Source organism: Chrysochloris asiatica, unplaced genomic scaffold (assembly GCF_000296735.1).
Source record: "Chrysochloris asiatica unplaced genomic scaffold, ChrAsi1.0 scaffold00182, whole genome shotgun sequence".
In the NCBI taxonomy this organism is placed as follows: Eukaryota; Metazoa; Chordata; class Mammalia; order Afrosoricida; family Chrysochloridae; genus Chrysochloris; species Chrysochloris asiatica.
Genome location: NW_006408700.1, coordinates 2,876,451 through 2,897,300, shown reverse-complemented (window position 1 = coordinate 2,897,300; position 20,850 = coordinate 2,876,451). Strand labels below are relative to the sequence as shown.

The 20,850-nt window shown below is 37.0% G+C and overlaps 1 protein-coding gene across 2 annotated transcripts in view; it reads right to left on the bottom strand.

The window, feature by feature from the left end:
* Nucleotides 1–20,850, bottom strand: part of STXBP5 (syntaxin binding protein 5 (tomosyn)) — a 209,563-nt gene that overhangs the window by 38,235 nt on the left and 150,478 nt on the right. Inside the window, exons 20-22 of one of the 2 annotated variants that reach the window (XM_006872055.1) lie at nucleotides 13,604–13,663; nucleotides 13,458–13,505; nucleotides 2,706–2,756 (exon numbers count right to left, since the gene is read on the bottom strand). In XM_006872055.1, the coding sequence (XP_006872117.1) occupies nucleotides 2,706–2,756; nucleotides 13,458–13,505; nucleotides 13,604–13,663 (159 nt within the window). The remainder of the gene's footprint in view (nucleotides 1–2,705; nucleotides 2,757–13,457; nucleotides 13,506–13,603; nucleotides 13,664–20,850) is intronic. The other variant, XM_006872056.1, reaches the window with a different exon arrangement.

The following is a 20,850-nucleotide window of genomic DNA, read 5'->3' as shown; positions in this document are numbered from 1 at the left end:
GAGGCTTTCTACTCCCGTAAGGATTTACACCCTCGGAAACCCTGTACAGGGTCGCTATGGGTCGGAACCGACTCGACGGCACTTAACAACAACAACAATATACACATATATATGTATGTATGTCCTTTCCTTCTCAGGGATCTTATGCTACCAAATTCCATATTCCCAAATTAAAACATAATACCAATAGATGAATTTTCTGAAGATTAAAAATTAGTTCACAAGAAGAGACATTTATGAAGGCAGAGGCCTGTTTGAAGCTTTATCTCCTAGCTCTAGCTCACGGGCCATAGAGTCTGTGGGGGTGAAGCTATTGTGAAGGTGTGGTGCTGCAGTTTCCCTAAAAGCAAACGGAAATTCTAGTCATATAAACTTCAGAACTCGGGACAGTTCAACAGTTTTAGCAAACTCTGGGAATCTATCCATTTAGCTATTCTGCCCCTCCTGGCCTCCTAAGTCAACTTCCTGACCAGTTAGCAGCCAAGATTCAAGAAAAATCAGAATCTTTATAAAAAACCATCCCAGCTACCTGTAGGACAATCACTCGGGCGCCATGCAGATGACTTCAAGGTCTACATCCAAGAGTCCTGCTGTGGCGCTGCAGGATAAGCATTGCTAAACACAAAGTCAGCAGTTCAAACCCACCAGCTGCTCCTCAGAAACCCTATATAGGGTCAGTGAGTCAGCGATGACTCCACGGCACTCAACAATGTTAAGTCAAGGTCAGCAGTTCAAACCCACCAGCTGCTCCTCAGAAACCCTATACAGGGTCAGTGAGTCAGAGATGACTCCACTGCACTCAACAACGTAAGTCAAAATTATAAATGGCTTTACCGTTGCTGACAGTTGTCACTGTTATTATTGTGAAGTGCATCTAGTTGGTTCCGACTCACAGGACCCTAGGTTTTCCAAGGAATGGCTGGTAGATTTGAAATGCTAACCTCGTGGTTCAAAGCGACCTGTGGTCCAGTGCTTATCCTACAGCACTACACCACGGCTTCTACTTGCCAATGTTGTTGGTGTTATGTGCTATTGAGTTGATTCCGACCCGTAGCAACCCTGCATAGTGTTTCCAAGGAGCAGCTGGTGAGTTTGAACCTCCAACCTTGTAGTTCAAACAGCTTTACAGTCTGGCGCATAAACCCACAGAGCTACACCAGTAAATCTATTGTTGTTGTTGTTGTTGTTATGTGCTGTGGAGTTGGTTCCGACTCATAGCAACCCTGTACAGGGTTTCCGAGGCTGCAAATCTTTATAGGACCAGAAAGCCTCATCTTTCTCCCGCGGAGCAGCTGGTAGTTTCAAACTGCTGACCTGGAGGTTCACAGCCCAATTTGTAACCACTACGCTACCAGAGCTCCTATTAGTGCAATAATATATATGAGCTCAATCTAAACCATCAACAGAATCAAGATGATCGTGAAAGAATGCAGGCTAAAACTTTGATTAAATTATAGTATTCGTAAATCTGATTATTAAAAATAATTGATTACATTTTTTCTAGTTAAGTACTTCTACAAGGGCTTTCTCAGATTTTTAAGATGCTAAAAGATATAATCTGAGTAATGTGATTTCAATAACAACTTTGCTTTGTTACTGAAAGTATGGGCCACTTTATGAGTCTGATGAAAGGATGGGTCCTACTGTGTAGGAAAATGACAAAGTGTGAGTCTCAGAAATGTTTTTGTTCAAAGTATGCCTCTTTTATAATGATGTGAACTATGGCTTTTTTAAAAACATACGCTATTTTACACTCTTGGTTTAACTGTTATTACCTTACATCAGTGGTACTGCTGGGTTATACTAACTTGTTTTTCCTAGGCTATGAAGGGAACTTCTTACTCCGAGTCACAAGAGTCTTTTTTCTTCTTAATTGTATACTAGACAAAATTATAACACAGACGGTAACACAGTGTTTACCTGTGTTGGTGCTAGCTCATAAAAGAGAGTCAAGGAATGTGGGAAACAAGTGATGGGAAAGTGAGCAAATGCAAGAGGAACCTCTAGGTATTTGAACCTCTAGCTTATATTTAAAGGGTGAAACACTTTAAATGGCCATACTTTTTGTCTAAAGGCAACAGAAATTCTTGAAACAGACATTATTTTTTGCTTTGTTTTTTTTTAACCCTGCTTTATATATATTACATTTTATTTTTATCTTTTTTGAAGTGTCATCTATCCCTATCCTGCTAGGCTATCAAGGGGCTGCTTTTGGTCTGAACATAAGCAAACGGAACATACAACTACAATGGCTGTTCTCAGAACGGATGAGTGTCAAAGGATGTGCTCTGGTAGAAGCAATTATTTCCAAGAGTTAAAAGCAAAATGTCAGTAATGATGATTCTTGGTATGGGAGATGCATTCCAATGTGGAAAAGCAGTAATTCATTTTAATTCAAATAAAATCAAGTCTATATATGATAGCGTTCAGATCTGAAATCCCACCAATTTTAATTTAGACATAAATTATGAGCAGGCTAGAGGAATATATTACTTTGGTTTACTTTAAATTACAATGGTCATTTATAATTTACAGAAGGCATGCTAAAGGCTACTGCAAAAGCTGTTTAATACTTCAACATCTTAGTCATTTGAAAACTTGATTTTCAGTGACAATCTAGCATGTAGCCATTTTAAATTTCTGATTTCTTTACCATAGGGAATGTAATTCCTGTGGATTTCTGTTTCTTTACTTAATTTACTTACCTAAATCAGGCTTTAGATCAGTAGGCAAGCTTAACTTTCTTGACATCTTTGCTGAAAAATAAAACAACTTTTTTAAATTCTGAAAAGTATTTGATTCATGCTCATTAATACCAACTGATCTTCAAAACAGAAGTGAACACTTTTATGACTAAATGTAGATGCTAGGCTAACTAAAATCGGATGACTTTTTAGTTGATTTTTTAGGATGAATTGTAGGTTGAAAGTACATCTTACTTCAGTTTTCCAGTCTGTACTTACTTGGTGAAATATCTTTGTGTGCTTGAAGCTTGTACAGGAAGCCCTTCCATCCTAACTTACAATGAGTTCTTAGGCTTAGAGGAAAGGATTAGACTAGGAAAAGCAAAGCCATTTCTCAGGTGGAATGTTTAACAGATGAGGACAATGCAGGCCAAAGACTGAGTCTGGATAGGTGATCTAATAACATCTCAGCAGCTCCTCATCTTCATAGCTATTGTTCTCACTATTTAAAAGTGAACTTCTAGAATACAGAACAACACTGGATCGACAGTCAAATGAAAGTACATGACTACATTGTAAAAAATATTTGGCTCATCCATTACTTAACACCTCTATTTACATTTCAGCCCCAAACAAGAAACCAAAGTCATGCTCAGTTTAACATTACCATATTTACATAAACTACAGGCAGTGATATTTCTATGTAGCATTAGACTATTAAGAAAGCTCGTGCATCCACTTACTGGAATTCACTTTAACTGGAACCAGTTAATTCCTTATCTAGGATGCGATTTAAAGTGAGGAGTCATTTAACTCTTGTTGTGTTAGTATAGTGCATGCACGACAGAACAGTGCTTCCTAATGGCATTTTGAGGAAAGCATTTGTTAATACATGAATGTGTCTATTGGGTTAAACTTTGGACTGTTAGGAGATACTTAAAGCACAGACCCTGCTACTCCATAAGGACGCCATGTAAACAAAGAGAAATCCATTCATAGTCTATAACTTCCACATCTAAAAAATGATAAAACCAGTGTTAGCAAAGAGGCATCAGGAAAACCGGGAAGGGAAAAGGGACAAAAAACAAACCAACAAACAAACACACATCAAGTTTTCATTTCTAAGCTTCATTAATCTAATTGTTGTTAAGTACCATGGAGTCATTTCTGATTCAGAGTGACCCTGCACAAGGTTTCCGAGGTTGTAAATCTTTACGGGAGCAGAAAACCTCACTTTTCTCCTGCGGAACAGCTGGTAGTTTCAAACTGCCGACCTTGAGGTTAGCAGCCTGATTCGTAACCACTACGCTACCAGAACAGTGGGTCCAATTTACAAATCAGTCCTATCCCACTTTAACACCAACTTAGTCAATTTTGGTTAAAAGATAAATGGATCCCATCTGTATGGTTGCTACTGTATTTGACATCCAATTCGGTTAAAATTAGGTGTGAGTAGCATTGGTAGAATGTACACAGAGTGATAAATATTGTCTATACAACAATGTACATGCTATCTGAAGTAGAAAAGGTTTGTCTCAGTCTAAAAACACTCTTTCTAAGAGTAAGATCAAATGGATGCTTATCTAGACTCCACTGTTTGATTTGAGCAAGCTATTCTGGACTTGGAGTTTCTGTGCTCCGCAAGTGTGACTGAACATTAATGTTTGGGATCTTGTTTAAATGCAGATTCTGAGTCTTTTCCAGATGTGGGCCTGGGAGCCTGCCTTTCTAACCCACTGCCAGGAGATGCAAAGAACACTGAGCAGCAGAGCATTTAGACTACAAGCAACTTCATCACAGGAACTGAGACTGAATTCATCAAACCCAGACCCTACATACAGTCAGTGTACGACAAATGTTTCTTGAGCAAGCTTCAATATCTAGCTTGTAAAATGTGGAAGTTACACTGTGTTTGGAATAACAGAAAACTTGGGTTTGAATCTCCCTGGAACAATCATTCTGTTTCCTCATCTGTAAAATGAGGGAGGAAAATGAGGTTTTCTGTTCCTGTAAGCATTTATAGCCTTGGAAATGCTATACAGGGTTGCTGTGAGTCAGAATCAACTCAATGGCATCTAACAACACTAGGAGCTTAAGTCTATGAGGCAGTTGTTTTAACATAACAAGGAGATACTGAATGGCTTAAAATTAGGAAAGGCATGTGCCTGCTTGGGTTGCATCCTTTCACCACACTTACGAATCGAATCGGGCTGCGAACCTTAAGGTCAGCGGTTTGAAACTACCAGCTGCTCCGCGGGAGAAAGATGAGGCTTTCTACTCCCGTAAAGATTTACACCCTCGGAAACCCTGTACAGGGTCGCTATGAGTCGGAACCGACTTGACGGCACTTAACAACAACAACAACAAGTGATCTGCATGTGACACAAATAATCAGAGAAACTGGACTTGATGAAGAAGAATTCAGTATCAAGATTGAGTCGCATCCTTTCACCACACTTAAGAGTTAAGGATTTTATTTTACTTGGAAACGCAGTCTGCACTCATGGAAGGAGCAGTCGAGAAATCAAATGACATATTTCACTGGGCAAATCTGCTGCAAAAGTCCTCTTTAAAGTATTAAAGAACAAAGATGTCACTTTGAAGAGTACAGTGTTCCTGACACAAGCCATAGTATTTTCAACCATCTCATAAGAATGTAAAAGCTGGACAGGAGGAGAACTGATGTATTTGAATTATGGTGTTGGAGGAAAATACTGAAATTACCATCAACTGCCAAAAGAACACACAAATCTATCTTGGAATAATTGCAGCCAGAATGCTCCTTTGTCTCATGTACTTTGAACATCTAGAGGGACAGTCCCTGGAGAAGGAAGGACTTCATGTTTGGTAGAGAGTTGGCAAAAATGTGGAACAGCCTCAAGTGGCTCAAATATAACAGCAATTGTGAGGCTGGTGTAGGAGGAAGCAGTGTTTCATTCTGTTGTAAACAGGGTCAACTCAAGAGTAACTAGTAACAACAAGAAATTAATTCCTTTATCATGTTTAAAAAAACCTTCCCCTGTATGTTAACTAACCAGTGTTCAAATAATTCTTCATTTAGTTTAATTTAACATGTTATCATTACTGAGAGGTTAAAACCATACATAAAAATAACTAGGTAGGGTGTTTAAATGCAGTACTATTATAAAAGTCACAAAATTGATAATATAGTCTATTTATTATTTCTTCCTGAAATACTCTGCAAGAAAAGATCTACAGTCTGACCACCAACTAAGTCATAGGGTTCAATCAAGTGATGGTTGTTTCAGCTATATTGCTTTTAAAAATTGGATATAATTTTAAGCAATCTCCTTATATAAAGAACTTGAAAAGACAAAGGTAAGATTAACCTTTATTACCTGTATTAATTCTATCAAGCAATGTAAACAAAACAAAACAACAACAAAAACAGAACTAAGAGCTGTGATGTTATTACATATGGACTAACAACCAAAGTCCAAGCCCATTGCAATTAGGCAGATTCAGACTCATAGCAGCCTTACTGGAAATTTACAACTGCCTCACAGGTTTTTCAAGGCTATAATCTTAACAGAAACAGACTGTCCCATATCTTCCAGTAGAGAGGCTGGCTGATGGGTTTGTACTGCTGACCTTTTGGTTAGCAGCTGACATACCACTTTAACTATTGCACCACTAGGATTCTTTTAGGTGGGAACCAGGGTTAAGTATTAGTTGAGCACAAGCCATAAGGCAGGCTTACAGTACCTACATTTCAGCTCCCAGTTGAAGACCCAGAGAACTCCAATGCAATACAGAAATACTGTCACAATGGCAGCACAAGGTGTTAATTGGAGAAATATTTATCTAATTCTCCAGGGTGCAAAGGGCAGTTTAGATGTTCTACATTTTTACAAAACAAGATACCCCCACTTTTTTTTTTTTTTTTTTTAGTGTAAAATTGACTTACAAATCTACAAACTGAAAATATTATTTCTTGAATTCTTGAGTTTTTACCATATACACACCAGTACAACCCAAACATAACCATTACCTCAGAAAGATTCCTCATGCCAAGTGCCAACTAATCCTCATCTCAGTCTTCAAAATCAACCACTTCTCTGATTTTTTCCTCCCACCATAGACCAGTTCTGCCTGTTCGTTATTAGGTGCCACTGAGTCAGTTCTAAATCAGTGACCCCTATACGCAACCGAATGACTAGGAGTCACAGAATGTCAGCATTTCACAATAGGGATCCGGAACCATCCTCATCATTGTTATGTTTGAACCCACTGCTGCTGCCATTGTGTTAATTCATCTCTTTCTCGCTGATGCTGTACTTTAGGATGACATCCTCCTCCAAGGACTGGTCCCTTCGAATGACATGTCCAAAGTATGAGAGACAGTCTTGCTATCCTGGCTTCTAAGGAGCATTCTGGCTGTACTTCCTCCAAACAGATTTGTGTTTTTTTTTTTCTGGTAGCCTATAGTATTTTTAATATTCTTCTCCAACATGATAAATCAAATGCATCGATTCTTCTATGGTCTTAGTCACTGTCCAACTTCATATAAAGCATTTTTCACTCATACTTTTAGTGTCTTCCCAAAATGTTTGAACTTTATTTTTTTAATATACAGAATAAATTTTTAAATGAAAAAAAAAATAGTTATTATCTGAATAGATTCACAGGTAATAAAAGATAGGCATTATTTTTTTCTACCCCTCCTATTCCTACAAAGAAATAGAAAGAGAACATGGTCATCACTAACACCCATAATCAAAAGGCAACATACTTGCATACGTCCTGCCATTTGAAAAAAATCCACTTCTCTTTACAGATTTCAGATCAACTATAATATACGTACCTGTTTTTGTTCTTTTATACTTAAACACTTAAATGGTTGCCTATTTATTGAAACAACACTTAGGTGTATTCTAACTTTCCAATATACTTGTTGTTCAGTGCCTTTCAGTTGGTTCCTGTATAGGGACTCTTAGGTTTTAAAGCTTGGCAGCAGAAAGCCTCATCTTTCTCCCATGGAGCAGCTGGTGGATTCGAAATGTGGACCTTGTGGTTCACTCTAGTGCTTATCATGTGACAATACACTCCCTTCAAATATATAAATATACATTCAAAATGTATATAAATATTTTCTTATATATTTATTTCCTTCAGCTAGAGTTCAATAGAGAGAGTTAATGCCAGTACAAATTTCACCTCCCTGCCTCCAATGTTTCTTGAAGTATGTTTTTAAGTTTGTTTGTTTTGAAGATGCACATAAAAGCACAATATTTTACAAGTTCCTGCTTAGCCGAAGTTGAAGAAAAAGTACATCAGAGAAAATATGGCAGAGCTTAACAGTCTTAGCTCTCAACTTGTTGCTGTTGTTGTTGTTAAGTGCCATCAAGTTGGTTCTGACCCATAGCAATACTGTGTAGGGTTTCCAAGGAGCTACTGGTGAGCTTGAACTGCTGACCTTGTGGGTCAAAGCGACTTTGCAGCCCAGGGCATTAACCCACAGCCCCACACCAGGACTCCAGTTTTCAACTGGAGCCTCTCAAATCTTAAGATATTATTTCTTTTTCTTATTATATCTCTTGTTGCTATTGTTAAGAGCGGTTGAGTTGGTTCCAACACATAGCGACCCTGTACAAGGTTTCCAAGGAGCAGCTGGTGGGTTTGAACTTGCTACTTTGTGGTTTGCAGTCAGGTGCTTATCCTATACAGCTACACAGAAAAATCTTAAACCAGAGGGATTAGTCCCAGTCTCTGAATATAACTTGTCTTGTTTGACAAGATTGTGGAGTGAAAGAAAGAAAGAAAAAGGAGGGGGAAGGAAAGGCTTTAACTCCTTGTAAGGAAAACTTTTGCTAGGGTGTGTCTGTAGGGTTTCTTTCTTTCCTTTGAAAGAAGAGACATTGATTGGAATGTTTCTGACAGGGCACCAGTGCTGGGCAGTGTCCAGCTAGAATTTACCCTGAGTGGCACTGCTGACTTGAGGTGTAATCATCTATCCTTACCGGCTTCTCACTGAAATCATGAAGACTAAGCTCTCTTTCATTTCACATGGAGTTTAGTGTGTAAATAGGAAAGCCCGACCCAGTAGTTGTTAATCAGGCCTAGGAATGTCATTGCTAACATTTAAAGTATATTTCAAAAACAATTTTTGTAAAATTAACTCATGTTCATTGTAAAGAACTCAAACAGTGCAAAAAAGTTGTTGTTAGGTGTCATCGAGTTGGTACCGACTTACAGCAACCCTATGCACAAGAGAACGAAACATTGCTTGATCCTGGGCCAACCTTACAATTGTTGACATGCTTGAGCCAACTGATGCTGCCACTTTACCAATCCATCTCGCTGGGGTCTTCCTCTTTTTCTCTGACCCTCCACCTTACCAAACATATCCTTCTCCAGAGACTGGTCCCTCCTGAGAATATGTCCGAAGTATGAGAGATGAAGTTTGGCCATTCTGGCCTCCAAGGAGCACTCTGGCTGCACTTCTTCCAACACAGATCTGTTGGTTCTTTTGGCAGTCCATGGCACTTTCAACATTCTCCTCCAACACCATACTCAAAAGCATCAATTCTTCTGTGGTCTTCCTTATTCACTGTCCAGGATGACTGAACTTTATCCCATTCTACTGTGTCAACAGGTCAAAGTTATGCCTTTAAAGGGCGCTAGTGCACCCGCGGACCTCCCGAGCAGCACAAAAAGCCAAGTGCTGACAATTAAACAAAAAAGCTAGCAGTTTGAAACTACCCAGAATTGTCATGAAAGGAAGGCCTGGTGTTTCACCCTTCCAGAGTGTAGTTTACACTGCACAGATGGAATCTATGTGGGTCAGAATCAATGCAATGGCAACTGCCTTCTTTCTTTTTATTGTAGCATTTTGATATACAACAATATTTTATATTTATGTATATACATTTACATATAACCAACCATTTGCCACTTCAACCATTTTTATATATACAATCAGCCACACCGTCTACATTCCCCATGTTACATAACCATCACCACTACCCATTTCCAAATCTTTTTTCTTCCTCTCTCTCTCTTTTTTTTTTTTTTTTGCTATATGGAGAAAATGCAGTCATTGCCAGCATCATTCACTTTAGTTGTCAATTAAGAGGGAAAAAAAAACCCCACAAACAAATTAGGTTTTGAATGGGTGGGTTAGGGCATTCAACCCTAAACCCTCCTACCAAAAACTCTCTTTAGACTTTGTTTCTGGTCTCTGAGGAAAGTAGATGCTAGGCACAGTATATTATGTCTGGATGAAGGGTACCAACATTACCTGACAATGGAAGGAACTTAACTACACCACCTTTTTTTCCAATTTACTATGTGGATAAATGAGAGGCGTGACCACGTTATCTAATTACAGCTCACACAATGGGTTTGTTTTGAATCCTTGTAGTCTTCAGTCAGATTTTTTTCTTAGGTAAAATAGCAGTGTTTGGACAGTGACGTGTGGAGCTAGACTGCCTACGTGTCAGCTGCTAGCTGTGTAACCAATACATTGTTGTTGTTGTTAAGTGCTGTCGGGTCAATTCCGACCCATAGCAACCCTGTATAGGGTTTCCAAGGAGCAGCTGGTGAGCTTGAACCACCGACCTTGAAGTTCAAACAGCTTAGCAGTCTGACGTTATTAGCCCACAGCGCCATTTCCATACTTTAACTCAGTTCTCCTACATATCAAATGGGGAATAATAGTAACTGGATCACAGAGGTTTACTGATGAATTAAAGGAGAAAAAAAATATTTGTAAAGGTTTGGTACAGTGTCAGGAAAATTATAATCGTAAGCATATTAAAAATATGTAGATATGGATATATCATCTCAGCTGTCCTTCTTGGCAGTAAGAAAAGATGAGTTGTTTTCCATGTTTGTGTTTGACTGTAGGAGTGGGCATGGCATCTTGTGGTCCTTCCTCCCTACTCCTGACACAGAAGCAGTTACTCCTCGCAAACAGGTGACACATTCCAGAGCCACAACATTCAGTCAGCTTTTCACAAGATGGGGTTCTTTCAAGCCATTCACAGCCTTGCAAGTTCTAGGAGGGGAGCCCGGTGGCTCCATTTGAGAGGTCTGTGGTCTGAGCCCACCAGATGCTCCAAGGGAGAAAGATGAGGCTCTGCTCCCACAAAGACTTAAAGCCTTGGAAATGCTATATGGGGTAACTGTGATTTGGAACAGACTTTGAGGGCACTTAACAACAACAAATGAAATGCCTTAAGAAGCCACATAGAACTGTCTAAAGATGACACACGTGTAGATAGAGGACGAATGTGATCATTTTATGAAGATGAGGCTACTTCATAAGTAGTAGAGGTTCAAAAGATGAAGCTAGAATGTCAATGAGTCCCAGCACTTTACATCAGTCCTCAGAAGATTCTATAAATTTTCTTCTCAAGTTTCACTGATATGAGTATTTTAATAGCAATTTTTTAATGCTAAGTCTTATTTAAAAAAAAACAGATACTAATGTAGGAATCTAAACTAATGTGTATATTTTGAACTGCAAAAGCTTTAGTCTAAAATGGGGTAATCTGCCTTAGAGAAAGAAAAACGTATCTAAATCTTAGGGTTAGTAAACAGACGGAAAGAATCCAACAAAATATAAACAAAATTATATCTAAAATAAGGAATATAACAATGGCACTTAAAAATGAAAAATAATTATGCATAACTAGGTACTAACATAATTTTTAAAAGGTAAAGTTAGCATGTGTCTCAAAAACTGTAATTAGAAAAACTGACATCACTAAAAGACAAATTGGCCAATAACTTAAAGATAAAGCAAGAAAATTAGCAAAGATTTATCTTTCAAATAATGATCTCTGTCCTAATATTAGTTAATGATGTCTTTCAAAATTGTGCAAGCTCATATATTCCATACTATTCATTCTATTAAAGGCACAGAAAAAAAAAAAGGTGGGGGGGAGGGGGGAGGGAAGCTAGTCAATACATTGAACAAAATAGACATAAGCCCAGTATCAAGAAGTAGACAAATTAATTTTAAAAATAGATAAATATTTACAAAGTCCCTTTTGCAAAAAGTAAATTCCTAGGCGCTTAAATTCTAAAAATTGTGTGGTAAACTACATATAAGAGCATGTCTTCTAACTATTTATATTATGTAGCAATAAAAGAACCTTTAAAGTACTATTTAGTCAGAATATATTACAAAGAAAAATGAGTTAAAAAATATTACATAATAGTGTCATTATTAATTATTAATTAAAATGATTTAACTATTACCAACTGATTCACTAAAAAACAGAAAGAGGTAAATAAGAGTCCTTTACCCAAGAATAAGCCATTGTATTAAACAAAAACAAAAAACCAACAGAAGGGCTAATGGAAACCATTAATAAGACCAAACAGGGTTCAATTTACAACATACGAAAACATGGACACAAAATCCAAGAATTTTAGGTAATTGTATTCAACTATACCTTAAGCATTATCATGATAAAAAGCAAAGTTATTCCAGTTCCTAGAAATGAAGGGGAACTCAGTTCAATGAATATGTGTTAGGAGTTCTGAGGCAAAAGAGCTGATATAACTTCCGAGTAAAAATTTTGGATTCAAATCAAGACTGAATCTCCTCTCTTTTTCTGCAACAGTGCTATTCAAGCCTTTGAAAAACTTTGGAAAATATTAAAAATTTTGTAATAAAAAATGCCTAGTTTCAAAATTCTGATAATATATTTTGTTCCCGAGTTTTAAACTTCGATACAGGGCTTTGAACCAGTCCTTTACAAGTCAGACGGCAACAAAGTGAAACCAGAACAGACATACATTTGTAAAATGTGTGTGTACAGGTCCAATAACTGGAACAGGAACTAAATTACCGGTTGATGCCTTGCTAGACACTTAATTTCCCTTTTAGAAAACAGGGCAGCATGCGTGTTGCATAGCAACCAAATCTCCTGACCAGAAGAAAACAGCCAAGCCCATCCAAGATGGTGGCCAGTACATCTCTCTGAGTGTGAGTCACTGTGCAGAGTCCTTGCAGTCATCTGGTCACCTGCATCAGTCTACTGAAAGGGTTGACTCTACCTCCTCCAAGTCTCCCATTCCAGGCTTTTCACCAGTAATTTTTATGTTCCAGTTATTGTCTGGTAAAATCACATTTTACAAATTTAGAACGGTTCCAATTTCTCTGCACTGGCCATGACAGAACCAGTTTAAAGTCATGCTTTGAGAACCATGTACTAAGTAATGCATTTAAAGGATATCCACAAAAAATAATCTGGAAGTACAGTATAAAACAGTTCCCATCACTCACTTTTACTTTGGGTAGTGGTTCTAGGTTAATTGTCGTTTTACTTAAGGATGAGACAGAGTACAGAGTACAAAATAAATCTTTGAGAAAAACATTTGTTTAAAATTTGGGGCTTGAAAAATGTGAGGGAGAAGTAAAGGTAGAAAAAGAAAAAGAAAAGAAACTATGAAGAAAAAACCCACTTCAAATCTTTCACTTAGGAATTATGACATTGTGCTATTTATGGTATAAATTGAACCCTGCTTTATTTTTAAATAAAGCAAAAATAAAAATTAACAGAACAATTCACACTGTAAGTTTGAAAAAGAACTGCAACCCCAATTAAACTGATTTTTAATAATTATTGACCCAATGAGTTTAGAAGAGGCATAGCCCAAGAGATTAATTATTGTTTAGCATGAGGAATAACAAATTAATATATACAAAATGCAATGCCTTAGATAAATTTTGTTGGTGTTGAGTTAGCATTGCATATAGCAAGGATTAGAAACAAAATAGAAATTTCTATTTCCTACCTATATCACTGGCTACCATCTTGGAAAACTTTCTGCTTTTGGTCTTCACTGAAAATAATATTTTGATATGAAATGTCAAAATCTATTCAAATTAAGCTAAAGGAATTAAACATAAATAAAAATACTTTAAAATAAAGATACTATACCCTTTTCTATAAAATTATTCATTTTTTGTTCATCATCTGAATTGTGTGGTGATGAAGAACCTACACAAATGAAGACAATGGAAGGAACAAGCACATAGTCAGTCACAAACACTGAGTTGTAACAGGAACAAAGTACAAATACAATCATCTCACATACTCTAAAACAAACACACATTATGGGCCAAAAGCATCTATTATGTACATTTAATCATTCTTTTAATAGTACAGTAAGAACAGCAATCAATACTATCATATCATTTCACAATATGCCAATCCCTAGTGTATATGTATATCAACTCTAATCTGGACTCATTTTCCACTTTAAATAAGTAAGACTTTGGAAAGATAATTATATAAGAAATAACATTTCAGTCCAATATTATAATTTGATTAAAATTCCATCAATTTGCTAGTATACGATTGGAAATTTTGTTGTTAGAGATCAAAAGTGGAAACACTTGTCTTGATACAATTACCTTGACTTGAGGGTACTAATGATTTTTCAGTACTTCAAAGATTACTTTGGCTCTGCTATTTTCCTACCTGGAGTCCTGGTGTGGCATGGTAGGATAAGCAATGGACCACAAGGTCAGTTTGAACTGCAAGGTTGAAAGTTCACATCACCAGCCACTTCTCAGAAACCCTACACAGGCCTGCCATGAGCCCGAACCAACTCCAGGGCACTAAACAACAATTTTCCTACCGAAGAAATTTCTATTTCTTTACTTCCCACGAATACAAAAAATTAGCTGAAATTCCTTCCTATCTGGGATTTTAAATTTAGCTTTATTTTTGACAAAACAAACAAACACAAATTCTTTAAACCGGAGTAAGGAGGTCCTAATAAAAAGAGAGAGGCTACTGGTTTTGTACAGTACTAAAAGTTTATAAATTCGGAACTATAAAAGCTTGACATTAGTGAACTTAGAAAGGTTCATCAAAGGAAAATTTAATTTTGTGTTCGTTCCACAACAGCAAATTCAGTTTTGCTACAGTTAGCCTACTACAAAACAAAGTTTAAAATTATATATCCATCCCACTCTATTATAAATCCACTGCCTGTATAGAATTTCACAACGGTAAATCTTTATGGATCAGAATGCCTCATCTTACTCTCATCGAGCACTCGTAGGTCTCAGCCATCACTCTTGCAGTTAACAGTCCAAAACTTACCCCACAAGCACTACAAAGGCTTCTTACTATATATTATACTGAGGTCTTTAAATAGTGGGGTAATTCTTTTTTATAATTAAAATTTTAATTATTTTCATTAAAAATGCACTTCTAACTCTTCACAGTATTTAATTTCTAATATAAATATTTTATTGTATATGTAATTCTTTAGAGGTACATCTAAAATGATATTTTATCAATGAAATATTTAATAATCTTCCCTGTTGTAAGGTCTTCAAATTCCTATAGTACTTCATACTTTTGTAATGTCAACCAGTTAATAACTTACATTTTAAGATTATCCATCTGGTCTTTCCCATAGGAATGAATATCGAAACGCTAAGCCCTATCTCTGAGGGATATTTCTGTGCTCTTTGTACTCAGTTGTTGTTGTTGTTGTTTAAGTACCATTGAGTCAGTTCTGACAAGGGTTTCCAAGGCTTGTCCTCAGTGGAGAGCTTTAAATATATAACCCAAATCCCTTGCTGTCAAGTCAATTCTGACTCCAGGTGACCCTATAGGGCAGGGTAAAACTGCTCAGAAGTGACTGCCACCTTGGTCTCCTATGGATTCACTAGTGACTTCCAACTGCTCAAGAAGCTGCCTGATGTTTTAACTACTGTGCCAGTGCAGTTGTTGTTGTTATGTTTTGTGGAGTTGATTCCGACTCATAGCGACCCTGTGTGGGTTTCCGAGGCTGTGAATCTTTACGGGAGCAGAAAGCCTCATCTTTCTCCTGTGGAACAGCTGGTAGTTTCGAACTGCTGACCCTAAGGTTCGCAGTCTGATTCCTAACCACTACGCACTAGGACGTCTATTATTCATATATGTTGTTGTTGTTGTTAAGTGTCATTGAGTCAATTCTGATTCATAGCAACCCTATATATAGGGTTTCTAAGGCTATATATCTTTGTTGGAGCAGAAAACTTTGTTGGAGGAAAAAATCTTTATCCCACCGAGCAGCTGTTGGGCTTGAACTGCCGACCTTGTGGTTTGCAGTCCAGTGTTTACAGAGCCAGAGAGTTCCCTATTTACATAGGATATCTGTGTGGCAGCACTGTAGGATAAGCAATGGAGTTCAAACTGCAAGGTCGGCGGTTCAAACCCACTAGCGGCTCCTTGGAAATCCTATACAGGACCACTAAGAGTTGGAACCGACTTGGTGACAATTAACAATAACAATAAATATTTGCTGAATGAGTGAATCATTTCTACTAGAAGCAAATATCTAGAACATAGCATCTTTTCTGTGCTGTTTTCTCTCATTAACAGTACTGAATCTTAATAAATAAGGTAAAATTTGATCCCCTCCCCCACCTAAAAGTGGTAAATATCCTTGATGTCATCTCTTCTTTGTGATCAAGCGAAGCCTGCCAAAGCTGGCATGGTACAATTACTTCTAAAGTAGTCTTCAAGGATTCCTCTTCCAAATTAATTTGAACTTTACTAAATAGGTTTATTGACCCTCATAATCTCATATACAAAATATCACATAACAATGAGCTCAACAACAGTTGTTTTTCACATAAATACAATTCTGATTCAAATAATATAATAATTAGGATGTGATGGCACATGTTTTTAAACATATGACTTTCATTTCGATCACGAATGTATTTTTATGCAAATAACACATGCAGCCTTCAATGTGTCTTCACCAGTTGCTTCCTCCCCTCAGGCAGTATTTTTGTAATCAGAATGTGCCATCTCTCCTGTACACACTGGATTGTGTAAGTAAGACCAGCGGTTTAAACCTACTAGCCTCTCCTCAGAAACCCTATATGGGGTTGCTAGGAGTCAAAACCAACTCGATGGCTCTTAACAACAACTAAACCAAATTTGTTTTTACATGCTGCTGTCAAAAAATCAGCATAGCATATTTACAAAAATAACTTTTGTGGGGTGACAGTGGTGGTGGTGGTGGTTGTGTGCCATGTAGTCGGTTCCGACTCATACTGACCCTGTACAGGGTTTCTGAGTCTGTAAATCTTATGGGAGCAGAAAGCCTCATCTTTCTTCTGAGAGGTAACTGGTAGATCTGAACTGTTGACCTGGTGGTTAGCTGCCCAGCTTGTAATCCACTACACCACCACGGATCCTTCTTGGGGACACTATGGAGTTTTCTTTATGTAAAAATACAGTAACAAGTCACAGAAATAAATGTTACTATACTATATTTAATAACATTAGAAAATGTATTATTAATGCCTGTTTATATATTATATATCATATTAGAACAACAGTATACATTGTTGTTGTTAAGTGCCATCAAATTGGTTCTGACTCAAAGGGACCTTGTATATGGTTTCCGAAGAGCAGCTGGTGGGTTTGAACCGCTGACCTTGTGGTCTAGTTCATTATCCTGCAGTGCCACACCAGGACTCCATAGTAGAAATAGCATATGTAAATATGATCATTCTGAAATGATATATTTTAAATATAAAATAGCAAACAAAAGCTGTAATAAATATAAATAAAACAAGCAGATTTACTTTTTCCATAACTGAAAATCACAATTTCTTGATATCTCATAAAAAGGTTTCAAAGGGGTTTTCACCATATCCTCCTTGAACAGATTTACCACATTATTGTATTTAAATTACCAAAGAAAGGGATTCCAGATCGGTTTGTTCCTGAAGGATGTGGCAACATATGCAGGTATTTTTGTCACAGCCTATATGGCGTTGGGTTTTCTTCCGTTTGAAATAAGTCAACAAAAGTTTTTTTTAAAATCATTTTAATATGACAAATAATTCTGTATCTCTCCTGGTCTGGTTCTGGAGGCTAATGCGTTGGACTGCAAAGTCAGTTTGAAACACAAGGTCGGTGGTTCAAGCTCATCAGCAGATCCTTGAAAACCCTATACGAGGTTGCTATGGGTCAAAACTGACTCTATGGCACTTAACAACAACATTTATATTCATAGAAGTGGGATGGCTCTGTAGAATAAGCACTGGATTTTGAACTACAAGGTCAGTTGTCTGAGCCCATCAGCTGCTCTGAGAGAGAAAGATGAGGCTTTCTGTTCCCCTGAAGATTTACAGCCTCAGAAACCCTATTCAGCGTCACTACGAGTTGGAACCACCCCGAAGGCACTAATAACAACAAAGGTTTATACTGATACAGTATTAAAAGAAAACCCTCACTAAGCCTTCTTTGAAATAAAGGTCACATGAAGGCTACCCACTTCATTAATCTACCATGTAGCATTTTCAAGATGAAAAATTTGTTTGGTATTTCAGAGAGCATGTTGGCTTCTTTAAAACGGGAGAGTGCAAACTATATTCACAAGTTACATTTTCTAAAGACTATTATCAAATACGGAAGGCTTTGATACTCATTAGCTAAACCGTTTACATCGCAAATCTTGATTATGGTATTTACACGTTTTTCAAAAGTTTCCCTTCATTTAATGAATTATTTTGAACAAACATACAGGTTTTGATAAATGGTATGTAGTGATTTTATAGTTCTATAATAATAGTCCTCTTCCTAGTCCCAATAAGGGAGTCATTTTAATGCTCAATATACTTTTACATAATTTTTTCACATAAAAGCTAACTATTTTTATCTTAATTATATTGACTATAGGATAAGCACTGGACAGCAAGGTCGGTTTGAACTGCAAGGTTGGCAGTTCAAATCCATCAGCTGCTCCTCGGAAATCCTACACAGGGTCCCTACACGTTGGAACTGAATGGATGGCACTGAACAACAACTACATCCACAATTGTATCATTTAACTACTGAGGTTTTGTTTACATTCTATTTTATTGTGGATAGTGCTGGAGGCTAGTTATTTAATTGTAACTTTTCCTGTTTTTAGAGACCATGACCATCTTGTGGCTCTTTAAATAAACTGCAGTCATTCTGACCAATATTCCTTTGTATCTACCACAAAATAACAGAACCTGCTCACTGTTGTTAAGAGGAGAGATAATAATTAGTTCTTAATTTCTTGATCAAAATGCTAACAAAGCTATAAATAAGCAAGGAATAAGACACAATGGCAGAAATTACTATTCACAAAGACACACCAAAGTGGCGAAGATAGTGTGCCATGGGGCAGTTCTCACGGATTTCTTGTTTCTGTTGTAACACTCCATGCTACATGTTGCATGCTCTTCTGCTATGTGAACCACGTTTCAGACACAACTATGATCTCCTAAAGTCTGCCTTCCTTCCTACAGTGCAGTCTTCCTGGTATGCAGGAACAGAAATAACTCCTCAGAAAATTCTTCTTGCTTTCACAGAATAATCTAACACTAATAAATAGAGTTTAATATTGGAAAGATAAGAATTCACAAGTTTGCTGAGAGAGAAAGTATAAAATGCCTAGCGTTAGGCATTTCCAAATGTTAAAATTGTACTGTCTTTCCACAAAGACCAGAGACTACAATATATTTGAAAATGTTGAACCACGTTTGAGTTTCTGTGGTTTGAAAAACAAAGAATTTGGAAGGTTTTTACCTGTATTCATATTTAATATTTATGTATGTATGTATGTATGTATGTATATATTGTTGTTGCTAAGTACTGTAGAGTTGGTTCCAACTCATAGCGACCCTGCACAGGGTTTCTGAGGCTGTAAATCTTTACAGGAGCAGAACGCCTCATCTTTCTCTTGTGGAATAGCTGGTAGTTTCAAACTGCTGACCTTGAGGTTGGAAACCCGACTCGTAATCACTATGCTACCAGATAATTACCTCTTACTGGGTTATTACAAACTGCTATATGTGCATACCTTTTGAAAGCTTATCTGAGGATGAAGAGGAGTATTAAATTACTTGGGTCGAATCTCATTAAAACACTTAATATCCTAAAATGTAAAATATTATGTATCTAATTTCTCTTATAGCAACACAGGACAAGTACTTTCACATGGACTATAGAGAAAATAAGACAATGATGAGAAGAGTATATTATATACTTGGGAGGAGTTGGTGGAGAAAGAGCAATAAATAACAGATATTGGCATTCCAAATTCCAAATTCAGAAAACTTTCTAGTCCTAGGAAGTGAGAAAGAGTTACTCATTTCATGTTACTGGTTTAAACTTTATTTTACTAATGGTCCACCTCAATAATATCTTCTAATTATGTGATTCTTCTGGCTCCATACAGTTCATCAGTTTAAGGGATGAGTTGAAATACAAAATTTGAAAACAGAATAAAAAAACCTGAAAGTTTCTGTTTTTTATTGTAAGAAAGAAATCGTTAGCTTGTACAACACCAGGAACACAAGGTAATTAAAAAAAAAAAAAAAAAAAAAAATCCTCACAACTGGACCACTAAATAGCACCATGATAAATAAAGAATTTATTAAAGTTGTCAAAGATTTCATTACACTTGGATCCACAATTAACGTTTAGGAAAGCAGCAGTAAATATAATGATGTATTAAATTGGGCAAATCTGCTGCAAAAGATCTCTTTAATGTGTTAAACAGCCAATATGTCACTTTGAGGAATAGGATTCACATTACTCTGGCTGTGGTATTTTCAATTGCTCACAAAATATACTCAAAAGGCACCCTGGTGGCATTGTAGGACAACAACTAGACTCATAACCCCATATTTGGCATTTCAAACCTACCAGATTCTCCATAATACAAAAATGAGGCCGTCTTTTCCTTTAGATTTGCTATGAGTATATATCCACTCCATGGCAGTTGCTTTTGTTTTGGAGTCAAGGTGTGGCACTATAGAATAAGCACTGGACTGCTAACTCAAAGTTGATGGTTCCAAACCACCAGCTGCTTCTTGGAAACCGTACACAGTGCTGCTGAGTCAGAAGTGACTTAACAACAACATAAATATGCATCAACTGGACAATGAATAAACAAGAATGGAGATAAATAAATGAATTTAAATTATGATGTTAGTGAAGACTATTGAATCCTTCAATTTGTACTACCAGAACAAACAAATTTGGTTTTGAAGAGGTACAGCTGGATTGTTCCTTGGACGTGAGGAAGGCAAGATTTTGTCTCATGTACTTTGGATCAGGAGGAACAAGAACCTAAATAAAGATAGTATGTTTGGTAGAGGATCAAGGAAATACAGGAAGGCCCTCCC